The 13,257-nt window shown below is 42.5% G+C and overlaps 1 protein-coding gene across 1 annotated transcript; it reads right to left on the reverse strand.

Moving 5' to 3' along the window:
• Positions 1-787: 787 nt before the first annotated feature.
• smad5 (SMAD family member 5) lies at positions 788-11,354 on the reverse strand. The gene is made up of 8 exons (XM_010864292.5): positions 11,228-11,354; positions 8,083-8,764; positions 7,409-7,624; positions 5,058-5,330; positions 3,276-3,380; positions 2,505-2,726; positions 1,793-2,049; positions 788-1,597 (listed from the first exon to the last, which is right to left on the reverse strand). Exons 2-8 carry the CDS (start codon positions 8,267-8,269, stop codon positions 1,454-1,456), a joined length of 1,404 nt encoding a protein of 467 aa, XP_010862594.1. The 5' UTR covers positions 8,270-8,764; positions 11,228-11,354; the 3' UTR covers positions 788-1,453.
• Positions 11,355-13,257: the final 1,903 nt, after the last annotated feature.

Here is a 13,257-nt window from a genome sequence, read left to right on the forward strand (position 1 = left end):
GCTAGTTATAATATTAGATTTGTAACCTGAAAGTTGACTGACGTGTTAGACATGCGGTAACAAACCCAAAAGCGGACCAATGAATAAAAAGTGAATACAGTCCCACCAATAGGGGTCTGGCAGGTTGACTTACTACCACCAATGAAATGATGGATTTCAATAACCGTAATGATTGAAGTAGCATAAGGAAATTGGCATCCAACAACGTAATCGGCAGTGCAGTTATTTTCTCAATTCTCACAACAGCCGCCTGAAATAACTAACGAATAAACGTTTGTCATCCACTGCCTGCGTACCTTTTGTTAATAAAGTTGACTTTGTCATACATAATGCACAAAATGTACCACGCACAACACCAGAATAAAGGTCTGGCAATACACGTTAAATATCGGGCAAATGCCATTATTGTTATAAATCAGTGTAGTACCTTGTAATCCTGCTGCTTTGCAAAACATGCCATCTCAAATGGTTCACACCTATTGCTGGCAGAAAACAACACATGAATTGACCTAATTCTGGGTCCATCAGTTCAGTTCAGGGGATCTATTTCATAGCTTAGCTTGACTCAACAAGTCTACAAAAGGGGTAAATCATGAATTCATATTCTGTCCATTAAAGATTCAATGAGTAATTGTAATTTCAACATACCATACATGTATTGAAGAATAAACAAATTGACAGTGATGTCCAATTATATTTTGAAAGATAACTTGTTCTACTTAGAAAGAGATAAGTGTGATGTCCACAGCTTTCCAACAGTTCAAATCATTCAACAATAGATCAATAGTTTTCAGTTAGACATACTTTATTTAAAAGCCAGTAACTCAGTGTTTTATTTCTAGCAATAGAAACTATAAAAAGCAAACATTGTTATGAGATCTGAGTCAATAGTAAACAATGGAATCTATACCTTCAATGTAAAATATCTGGCATTAGACAAGATGCAAGAAAGAAAAATATGTTTTCAGAGTAAAATTGCAAAGGGTTCAACTGTCGTAAAGGTGTAGAAGTAGTGATACACAGAATCATCATTTTCTTTTAAAAACAATACATACAGAAAGATAAAATCATTCACAAACATAAAAAAAAAATATGCAAAACATTAAAGTACTTCCTTTCCAGTCGTACTACTCTGAATAGAAGCACATGGATGGTAGTGAACTCAGAGCAGTAGTTTGTCCATATTGTTGTGCCGCTACACAGAACACCCTTCTGCTGCGTTTTCATCTGCTTGTAGCCTCAGTTTCTTTCTCTCTCTCTCTCAACATTAATCTGCTGCGGGTTCAATATCCCTTCTGCAGCCAGATCTTGTAAACAGTTCAGCCTTTTAAGACCTCCTTTTTGCTCACTGAACATTGGGGAACAAAAAAAAAGTAAAAAAAAATTTGAACGTAAAAAAAAAAAAAATTGTGTATAAAAGCTCCCAGTCAAGCCAGTTGGGGGGGGCACACCATTAAGACACTGAAGAGATGGGGTTGAGAGGAGAGCCCATCTGTGTTAGGACTTTATCCAGCCACTGGAGGGGGCCGTGGAGGTGCACTTCTATCCAACAAGGGGTGCTGGTGACATCTTGTCGGTGATACTCCGCTCCCCAGCCCTGTGGAACCACCAGGGAGAAAGAATATATTAGAAAGAGGGACTTGTTGGTTAAGTAAAGTAATTCTTAAATTGTTCACGTCAAATCACTGTCTACAAAACGTGCACTTCCCAACGGACTGACTAATAGCACCAAAAAACAAACTAGAATTTTTTTTTATGTAACATTCAGCAAATTAGGCTAGTCATGGCATACCTTTACAAAGCTCATCCGGATAGTGCACATCTTGGTGAGCTCGTAGACAGCCTCAAAGCCGTGGTTGACAGACTGGGCCAATAGCTGTGCAAACTCCTGGTTGTTGAAGATCTTCAGGCTGCAGCCACTGGGGATCTTGCAGACAGTGGTGGGGTGGAAGCCGTGGTGATAGTTACAGTTCCGACTCTGGACAAAAATACTGGTGTCGCTCAGACACTCTGCATACACCTCCCCTCCCACGTAGTAGAGATGGACCCCTGGAGAAGAAAACCAATATTGGGTTCCATCAGAGTCAATTACAGGCAGATGTGTGAATAGACAGCATTGGGTTACTTTATGCACACAACACATGGGCTGTCACGACAACCGTGCAAGTGGTCAACCAAACAAACAAAAGCGATGAAACGATCATTCCCATCCAAAAGGGTTTCGGACCTTTACACCTTAAATTAGCTCTGCAGTCCCAGAAACGGGAACAGAAAGTTTGAACACATTGAACCGCTTTTAGTATACATTGTCTTGGGCTAATTAAATGAAATGCATGGGGTCTCAAATGTGCAATATGCCTTCTGTTCCCTCGGGGCTCAACACCCACAACGCCTTTTTGAATAAAAGAACCCCCTCGTCTCAGAACCTGCCGTCTTTTCCCAAGACACCATCTTCGAACCTACATATCAGCAGACTGACTTCGCTCGTTTGGGTGTCTTCTCACCTTTGCCGATGTGGCGCCGCGTATTCTCAATGGTTGAGTTGCGGTTGACGTTGGAGAGCAGGCCCAGGCAGAAGCGGTTCTTGTTGTTGGAGGGGTCTGTGAAGCCGTCCACCAGTACGCTGGTAGAGGAGGCATGGTAGGCCTCGCCCACTCGGTTGTTCAGCTCATAGTAGACGATTGAGCACCAGTGACTGGGTTCCTCGTACTCCACTGGCTGAACATCTACAGAAAGGGAAACGGTTTGAATCCGAGGAACGGAAGGAAGGCATCTGTAGAGCCAAGATCTCCGCAATAGTCTAGGCTAAAGTAAAAAAAACTAAGAGGCTAATGTTTTTCCATTATCCAAAATGTCAAAGTTGCGCAATAATACAGTCCTGCCCGTCTATCCATTACGTGTCTCAGCCTGCAAATACCAGCATGAATTGAATGCAAAAAGCGATAAGTGTGTCATACTCCAATAATTCTCATTATCACTAGGCTATTTTGTAACTTGCCCTCATGTCAGCCTAGAGGCAGGAGGGCACAACTTTAAACTGCAACATGAAGCAGTTTACATTTCTTTATGGCCAAGTTGGATGGGAAAATATTGTTGAATAGCAATACACTGATTGTGCAATCAGTAAACCTAGTCTACGCATTGAAAATGAAAAGTAGAGCTCAACGTTAGGTGACAACATCACACGCCTCGCGTATCTTTCAACATTATCGGGCGATAACCCTTGATTGGATAATCGATTTCCCATCCATGAGAACTGTGTGAGGAGTGCTTACCTCCACTAGGCATGTTCCTGGGCCCCGCACTGCTACTGGTCTCCATGGACCCCTCCGGACCCACCTGCTCATCGGGAGGCATGTAGGCCGGGGGCGGGGTGTCAGCTGGGAAGGAAACGCCACAATGGACGGATAGTTAGGAGGAGACCAGCAGCTGCTGATGACAAATGGTTGTGCATGCAAGTGCACACACACACTTATCCTCTAACCCTTAATCGAACTCTAATGTCTAACCATAAGCCACACCCAATGCCTTTGTGAAACTTTTACCATTTACCTAACGGTTCGACCAAAAAAAGCTTTTTTTCTTTCTAACGGCTGGGTTAAAAAAGACCAAAGTGCCCAGTTAGATAATTTCAGGGACTTCCGTTTTCCACATGTATTGTTAGCCCTGGATCTCTCTCACACACACACACACACACACACACACACACACACACACACACACACACACACACACACACACACACACACACACACACACACACACGATACGCCCCTACCCGGAAACGTGTCAGGTTTCACACACATCCATCAAATCAAACACTAATCCATAGATCCATGGCCAGACAATCCCATCAGCATCGGGTTACAGGACCACTTATGGTGGAGAAACGTCTCAAAGGGGGTGTGGTTGAGGGACAGTTGCTAATGGTTTTTGTGAGAAGGCAAGTCTTTTTAAAGGGGCTTCAGAAAAAACTTCTGCAATTTGAAGCATCCATGCCAAAAACACCCTAACCATCCCTTTAAGAGAAAGTACCCCATCCCGCTTAGAGGGCGGAAATATTATTTAGGCAATGCATTCCCACTGAATAAAAGCACACAATGACAAATCAATCAACACTCTTCACAATCCAGTCATTGTTCCCACTAAACACCCAGATACCCCACAAACCCATAGCAGGGGGCAGGGCAGCCAATCCAGAGAACAATTATAGAGAATGAAGCCTCTTTTCTCCCTCTGCCATTAAACATTAGCTTCCTTCTGCTTGACTGAGTACAGCGGCCGGTGTACATTTGTGCGTCAGCAAATCTCACTGGGTGGGGATATATCCGGCAGAATGGGATCTGGTGAGCCGGGCTCGTGCCGTGCCGGGCGACGGGTGAGCTGACCCTCGGCACCCTCAGTCTGCCCTGACGCAGGGCTTTGGTCTCCTGCTTACTCAGCCTTTCCCTTGTTGGTCTGGCAGTTAGGGTGGGACCCTGGTTTGTGTCATCCCATTATTGTCAAACTTCATCCCATTATAGTTTTGCCCTAACCCGAATTAACGAACCACTTTTGGTTTGCTTTGAAAGTGAATGTGAACTTCAAGCTGGAAAGAAGGTCGATAACTTATTTTCTACACTGTTTACCAGGTTTGGGTACACTTCAAATTGAAGGTGGTCAATATAGGACTCAATCTGACAACTCAAAAATTAAACAAAACAAATATTGAAATCAATATTGATTACTTTAACCATTATTTTATATTTTTTACAGCAATGACCAGACAGCAATTAGGGTGAATCGTCTTGCACAGCAACATGCAAGAGTTTTTCACCTTGTCAGCTCTGGGATTAGATCAAACAGAAGTGCTGCTGCAGGTTTTAATCAGATAAAATCGTTTTTCCCTTAATTTGACTAGTCAATCGTTGGCTTATAATGCACAGTGGAACTTTTCAAATGATCTGAACTGCCTAAAATGAGTTGATATTGAAGGCCCATTCTCCCTAGTCACGCCGCAGTCTAGCGTGCAGCATAGGAATCCACTGCGGAATACAGAAGTGTTTACTAACGTCTACCTGGCATTTGGAAGGGGCTTGACGGCCCAGAACTGGCTGGAGAGTTGGGGTAGGTGACCACCCCTCCGCTGGATGCCGGTGAGGGGGGGTAGGGAGAGTTGGGGGAGATGGGGAAGGAGGAGCCGCTGCCCCCGCTATGCTGCTGGAAGGACTCGGGGAACGTGGCATTCAGCGGCATGTGGGGCTCGTTGTGAGACATGTTCCTGAACTGGACCAGGAGGCTGTGCTGGGGGTTGAACTCGCTGTGGCGTGGCACCAACACCGGCGGGAGCACTGGGGGGGGAGAGACCCAGAACAGAACTGTTAAGAACAATGTTGGCGTGACCTGCAAGTGTTCAAAGAAGTTGAGATCTGATGAATGCAAAGGACATAGCAGATTATGCACATTTTCATTCTCCTTATTAAACCATTCAATAGACCCCCTCACGCCCCGTGGATTGGGCACTGACACCATGGAAAAGACTACACCCACCAGGATACAAATGGTTCACCAGAGGATTAAGGAGATCACTCAGATGAACTGTAATGATTTACAGTGAAGCTTCCCTCTAAGGGGACAAATGGACCCAAACCATGCCTGGAAAGTGGTATAACTTATTCAGGTTTTTCCTTTAATTGTCCTTCTATATGTCGTAGCTTCAAAAAGCTACGACACAGCCAGAAGAGGACTGGTCACCCCTCTGAGCCTGGGTCCTCTCTAGGTTTCTTCCTAAAATTCGACCTTCTTAGGGAGTTTTTCCTAGCCACTGAAATTCAACACTACTGTTGTTTGCTCCTTGGGGTTTAAAGCCGGGTGTCTCTGTAAAGCACTTTGTGACAACTGCTGTTGTAAAAAGGGCTTTATAAATAAATTTGATTGATTGATTGAAAAAGTATTCAGGCCCATTCACCTTCCACATTTTTCTATGGGCTGAATTTGTGATAACCATTTCATTAGGTTTTTTTTAATCTATACATAATACCTCACAACGACAAAGCAAAAACACGTTTTTAGAAATGTGTAAATTTAGAATATAAAACGGAAATTAGATTGCAGCTTTGATTCTTCTTAGTTATGCCTCTACCAATGTTGCACACCAGACTTTGCACATTTTCTCTCCTTCTTCACTGCAGATCTTCTCAATCTGTCAGATTGGATTGGGAGCGTTGGGGAACTGTGATCCACACAGATGTTCAATTGCGTTCAAGTCCCGGGCCACTAAAGGACTTTCACAGACTTGACCCGAAGCCACCACAGTGTTGTCTTGGCTGTGTACATTGTATTGCTGAAAGATGTATCAGGTAGGTGATGACCATTACCTTGTTTTTGTTATAGCATTCACATATGTTAAGCATTCACAAAAATTTTTTTTATTTTGCTCTCACTGCTCAATGCCCTCAAGTGCCCCCAACTGTGCACATTTTTTTTTGTAAAATCAGCATTGCCAAGCAAAATGAAGAAGCAAAATAGACAGAACGATAAAGCAAACACTGACCAAATCTTAATTATGTTGTCTAAATTTTAATTGATATCTTGTGAGATGGTTAGAAGAAAACAGGGAAGCTGAAGACAGAAAACCGCAGTGCAAGGCCCAAAACGCTGTCTGTAACTGATAAATAGTACTTAAAGGTCACTTCCTTGAGACACAGAAGGAAATCCAGTGGAGTCCTTACTCAGCATCTGGTTGAGTCAACTGGCACCAAAGTTAATGCTACAACCATGAGAAGTCAAGAATTTGGTATATTTGACTAATTGGCGAAAGCTTTAGACATTCTTTTCAGGCGGCCTAAGACTTTTGCACAGTACTGTAAATCATTTGTGGGTGATAAGGGCCTTTTAACTACAGAAGCCAGACACATCCTTGAATAAGGCAGAATAACCTGATGTCATCTCAAACATTGTATAATTTGGCAAAACTAGTGAGAATAGTTTGGTATCCTTGACTGCATTAGTGAATATAGATTAGAATTACACCTAGGTAATTTCACATAAACAACATGTCAAAGATGTGATATATCCAAACGCCCAACGGAGTTCGCAGTCAAATGTCCATCAGGAAAAGGAGAAAGCATAAAAGCATGAAACTCAGATTTCCCAGCTTTAGACAGAACTTGATTAAATCTATACCATCATGATAGAGAATGGCAATCATTTGACACTGTTTCTGAGAAACCAGACCTTGGTATTTAGTGTGTATGTGAGAGAGAAACTGAAAGCACGCCTTCTGCTAAATCCAGAAATCCAGGAAATTCTAGCTGAAACTGACTAAAGGCAACAGTGATTATGGACTGGCTTGTAAATATTTCAAACCTATTAAGTATTAGTGTTTCCATCATACACAGCAAATGAGTGCCAGTTAAATGTTGCTCACCTGGGCTCTCCACTCTTTTGTAGTGGTAGGGGTTAATGCAGACCTCCTTTTGCTTGGAGCCAAACGGGTATTCACACACTTCCAGGGGCTTGAGCTCATGGTGCGACTGCAGGTCGGGCCAGCGCCAAACCCTGCAGTAGATGACGTGGGGGAGGCCCTTGCGATGGGACACCTGGAGACGCCCGTCCAAAGACCGAGGAATGGTTACGCACTTGCCTGGCAGGGGACGTCAGGGAGAGGGACAGAAGTCACTTTGTGTTGACAAGGATATGAAACACTGAACGATTATGAACACTTTAGCAAATTTCTTACATCATATCACAGCAATTTATAGCAATGAGAATTCTTTATAATTTTGGCGTAACTTTTTTAAGTTATGTAACTTCGCAAAAACCCAGCTATCATTTATCTTATTCTTCAAAAGTGAGGTTAAACATGTTTACAGCAACAGCATGACCATTTCATTTTCATGGCTCTCTGCAGGAGACATACGGTTATGTTTGGAACATCAAATAGAGGAATTGTAGACTGCGAGCAATACATATTGTATCCTTATTGATGTATGGTGATAATGTTCTGTGGCAATTCCCAGCCCTAGTCATTTAGGACAGACTGTTATCCAAATCCCTCACAGTTTGACACACACACACACACACACACACACACACACTCACTGGGCTGTCCTGGACTGCTCAAGGCCTTCTCCAGGTCTTCCATGGCTCCCTTCTTCTTCTTCAGTTTCTTCACCAGGGCATCCACAGCCTTCTCTGCCCACTTCTCCTCCTCGTCCCCCTGTTTCCAGCCCAGCAGACGCTTCACAGCTGGGCTGGTGAAGGAGAACAGGCTGGACATGGAGGTCATGGTGCTGCCGTCCGTGGTGAGGGATGGACGAGACCAGGGATGTTTAAGGGGACCGAGGATCGAGCGCTCCTTTATTTGGGTGCTTCCTGGATGGCAGTGAACGGGAGTGTGTGTGGGTGTATGGAGAGAGTGTGTGTGTGTGTGTAGGGAGTGACGAGAAGAGGCTTAGCCTTGCACACCAAGGACAGGAAACAGAGGCAGGACGCAGCTGCTGCTGCTCAGGAAAGGAAGAGTAAAGCCTGCCAGGGAGCTGGGATGTACCCTGGAGATGGCTCCCAAACCACCCGGTGGGTAAAGTGCAATTTCAGGGGAACAAGTTCAGTTGAGATCAGCGCTCTCTGGGACAAAGCGACCCAGAGGATTTGCCACTGTAGGTAGTCAATAGGCAGATATAAATAGTTAAGGAGCTAGAGTATTCTCTCCTCTTACTCTGATCACTGATTTAGTCCATGCCAGAGTAGAGAAATTGGCCTGAGCAAAGGTGTGGCAAGGAACCTGGAAAAAATAAGAGTTTATTTAGCATTATAAATCAGTTGGTTTGAATCCTGTATGACGATTGGTTGAAAGCCATGGTATAGGAGACCATATACCACGGGTTAGACATTGTTCTTACTGCTCTCATTGCATTGGTAGCAGATTTATGATTTAAGTAAGGCAAACCAAGGTTGGTAGTATATTGCCAATATACCACAGCTAAGTGGTGTGTCCAGGCACTTTGCGATGCGTTGTGCCTAAGAACAGCTTTTAACGGTGGTATATTGGTCATATACCACACCTCTTCCTGACAAATTGCTTAAAAAATAAAACAGTAGTTTGTTCATGTTTACCAGTAACCTCATTCAGGTGACATCTGTAATTAAATGTCTCATGGCACACAATTTTGCTAGGGTGGATAAAAAAACTAAAAGATGACAGACAATCACAAGGCAAGACAATATAGAGAAAAAAGCCATATCATGATTAACTGCCTAAATTGATGCAGGAATGAGACATAATGTGCTCCACAAATCACCCTGTACTATTAACACTATGCTGTAGCCATCCCACAATTACCTATACATGCAAAGAGTTGAATTTGAATACACATTTCTCTACTACAGGCTCCTAAGGGATTTTAGTAAAATGCCATTGATAAGTGGTCTGTCTCAAAAATGTCTGGTTCATAGTCACAGTCCAAAGAGTCTAGATGAGCATACAGGCACACCTACCAACATGGTAGAACGCTACACAGACAGACCTCTGGGCGGGGTGGACGGACAGGACAGACCGAACGACAGACTGACGCGTTCACGTGGCCACACAGCTGTTGAACACAGCCACAGCAGAAAGGATACAGGGCCACGGAGAGCAGCTTCCTGTCCCATCCCATCACCTCCCTCCCTCACAGCACACAGCTGTCCACCAGCACCAGGCTGTTTCCTGCTTTCTGCTTCATTGTTACAATCGGGTGTGTGTGTGTGGGGGGGGGGGGGGGGGGGGGGGGGGCAAAGCACAAACGGAGCCCTATAGGCAATAAAAAGAGACACCCAAAATGTCCAGGGACTGATAAAAACCAAGTCACTTAACACCCATGTTTTAACCTCTACAGCAGCAGTGACATTAGGAGATTGCGAGAAGATGGAGTGACAGCCCCCCCCCCCCTCAAAGTAATAGGAGTTGGGACGGCCTCGATTTCATGCACATTGTCCAAACAACTAATTACTTGGTTTTCCTAAAGTGAAATAGCAATATAGCACTGTCAGAGTTGTCCACATTGCATTTGCTGACACTGTCTAACTACACAGTGCAATGTTAAATCAATTCGAAGTAACTGGGATTACAACATACAGCATCTACTTCGTTTGCCGAAGCTCTTTTAGGTACAAAGCTAATGAACAAAAAGAAAAGATGACCAAGCATGACATGTCTCCCGATCTCCACTCCAAGGTGATACTCAAGAGGATATTGCCTAATTGCCAACTGGCTGATAGTTTCTGACATCAGACACCCTCAATATCCCTGGGGCCTTTCTTCATCATATCGCATAATAACAATAAAAAATGCCTGACTAGTGACAAGCATAAACTGTTGGCAATAATATCTCAACGGTGTGGTTGAAAAGATTTACTTCGTTACACAGACAGTACTAGCTATTCATTTCGAAATACAGCTACAGTATACAGTCTTTACAATCCGTTTACTCTAACCACATAGTACGTACAACTACGAACTGAAGCTTGGCATTAATCAAATATATGTCCCAAAAACTTTGTTCAACGTAACCACTTCTAGTTAAAATGTGCCAAAGTAACTTATCGAGGTGGCGCAATGTCATGCCTGCCTACCTAGCAAGTACAGTAGCCATATCTTTACTGTAGCTAACTAGTAATCCAGCATCTGTGGATTAAAAAAACATATAAATCGGTACGCTGTTTAGTCAGTAAGCTGAGAATTTATATGCTAAAGATATACCTGTACATTTACGTGTGGCAATGGCTATGCAGATAGAGGTGAACAATATCAACTCACTCACTTTCGATAAAGTTAGCTAACTTCAGTTACTGTACAGCTTAGCCAGCTCTACGCGCTACATGCTCAGCCAGCTCTACATGCTCAATAGCTAGTTGGCTAACGTTAGCCAGTTAGTAATGAAGTTGAACCGAATGGATGCTAACGATACAATCAAAGTTCATCTTGTAGTTTCACATGGATGACATTCATGAGAACACGTTCTGTTGAACACAAATCAAGTCGGTATTTTCCTTATAACAAGTCTAAGTTACCTCCTCCATCTCAACAATTCCAAAGAGAAAACTTTTTAAAATCAGTTCTCAGGCTAGCAGCTAGCTAGCAGCTACACCCCCGCACCCCCTCCCACTAGAAAACCCAAGCTTAACTTTACTGTTTGAAAGTTAGTGATTTCGTAGCCTAGCCATGGAACATGCTTATCTAGTGGATAAGCTATCATTCATCGCATACCTTTAAAGAATTGAGGCAGGCTGGTTGCTTCCTTATTCCTTTTCTCTATTTAAAGCACTCCGACATGAAACTGTTTTTTCATTTTTTCCTAATGCCTTTCTCCCACTCTCCCGACTCCCCCCTGTCCTGGCGTCAAGATGACTGGGGGGGGCGGAGTACATATCCCTCCGCTAAATTAGAGATTTTACCCTAATTTCTCCTATTTTACACTAGGCATGTCACTAGTCTTCTTGAAATTATACCTATTGTGTAAAGATAAAGCTATACTGTAAAGAAATGTATTTACATTTATTTTAATCAACGAACTGTTGTAAAGATGAATGTTTTGATTTTAGTGCAAAATGAAGGATACACAGAGAATAAACCCTGATTGGATCACTTTTAATGGATTAAATACATTTGAATCCTATTTATTCCTATTCGTACAGTATATTTGATGGGTGGATGCATATGCGTTAACTGCAACCGTGTGCCTTTGAGCTAGGCAACAATGTATCAATGTTTTCGAGCTCTATGGTTGTGCTTCGCCAATAGGACGTCACACAACTTGGCTCCAGTGTGTCTGGAGTTCACTCGTATTTGGTTCACTTCACGATGGAGAGCGACGACCAGTGGAGTCTGTCTCACAGTCCCTCCGAAATTTGTTACGTTGACACACGTATTCCAGATGATATTTCTATGGTACTTGTCTTTACACCGTAGACAAAGTTATCAAGTAATTTGTAGCATAGTAAGAATAATGCTCTCACTAGCCTAAACACACAAACAGCATTACTGTACAAGTTATTACGTCTAGTGCGGCTCTTTTTTGTGCTTGCTGACTTTGTTTGTAAGGTTATTTTTTGATTGATCTGACATGCTTCATCGTCGTTTATATATTTTTACTTTTGTGGAGATAGTGGATAAAAGTAAATAAAACCGCTCCAAAACGTGTTTTGAAATCAAGATGCAACTTGAGCAATCAACCACTAGCGGGCAATCTTTCTTCACTCATAGCAAGTTCTCTTGTTATGGTCAGACTAACAGATACATACTAAACATTTGTTAGAAATTAATGTGAATATTTATATATTACAGCTAACACATTATTAATGTTTAACACAGATAATGGAATGCAAATAATGAAGCTATTCGTAACGTCCAAAAAAACGTTACGAATAAAAATCCCATATGAAATGCTGTAAGGGAAGGACCCAACTAACAGGCACAAAATATACACTTATAAGGGGGTATCATAAACCTAATATTTTTTATGTAAGTTTGGTGGTTTTCACTCCCTTCTTCATGTAATTTGTTGTTCATTTTTTTCAATGTCCGATAAATGTCATTTAACATATTAGACAAGAAGCACATCTTAATAAGTAGGCCAGGGCTATAGCATATTGGGAAGGTGGGGACATAACTATTTTCTTCTATAATGTTCCTCAATATTGAGGGAAGATGATGACATGTATTACCAGAGATTTGTGGTTGTTTAAGAAAAATACTATTTAGCACAACCTCTGAACCTTTATTCAGTGTACATTACTGTTTTTATGCTTGCTTTCTTGTTGGTTAACAGGAATAGTTTGAAAGTGAGATAAAATACCAATTTGGTCTGTTTTCCTAGATTTGTTGCCTAATCTTGGGTGTTCTCCTCTTGACATAAGTAGGCCATTGTAGGTCAAGCCTGGCCATGTTTATAGGGCGTATCAGGGGGGCAACAGAAGGACTGCAGGTCAACCGTGGTATACAGGCTGGAGGCCTTCCGTTCTGGAGAGAAACATCTGTGACATTCAATCAATACATAAAGAGAAGGAGAAAATCTTGAGGGGCGCGCTAAAGGTTAGCCTTGTCCAAAAATCTGTCTGTGCTGTTTTGCCAACTTCTATGGACATGAATTATAATCATCGGTAATTACAGGAGTTGGAAAGACAGCAAAAGAGAATGTAAGGTCAAGACTAAAACCTCTTCACTGATGTTGCAAAACATCCTGCGTTGTTGGAGATGAGTGATCATTGTTTTAATTTTTACTTTAAATTTAGAAAGAA

This window comes from Esox lucius, chromosome 4, assembly GCF_011004845.1.
Source record: "Esox lucius isolate fEsoLuc1 chromosome 4, fEsoLuc1.pri, whole genome shotgun sequence".
Taxonomy (NCBI): domain Eukaryota; kingdom Metazoa; phylum Chordata; class Actinopteri; order Esociformes; family Esocidae; genus Esox; species Esox lucius.

Bases quoted from the DNA above. Each gene is read 5' to 3' on its own strand.
- smad5 (XM_010864292.5), bottom strand. From the start codon at position 8,269: ATGACCTCCATGTCCAGCCTGTTCTCCTTCACCAGCCCAGCTGTGAAG. The intron at 7,625-8,082 runs GTGAGTGTGTGT...GTCCCCTGCCAG, and splicing joins GAGCAGTCCAGGACAGCCCA to GCAAGTGCGTAACCATTCCT. The intron at 3,381-5,057 runs GTAGACGTTAGT...TTTCCTTCCCAG, and splicing joins AAGCCCCTTCCAAATGCCAG to CTGACACCCCGCCCCCGGCC.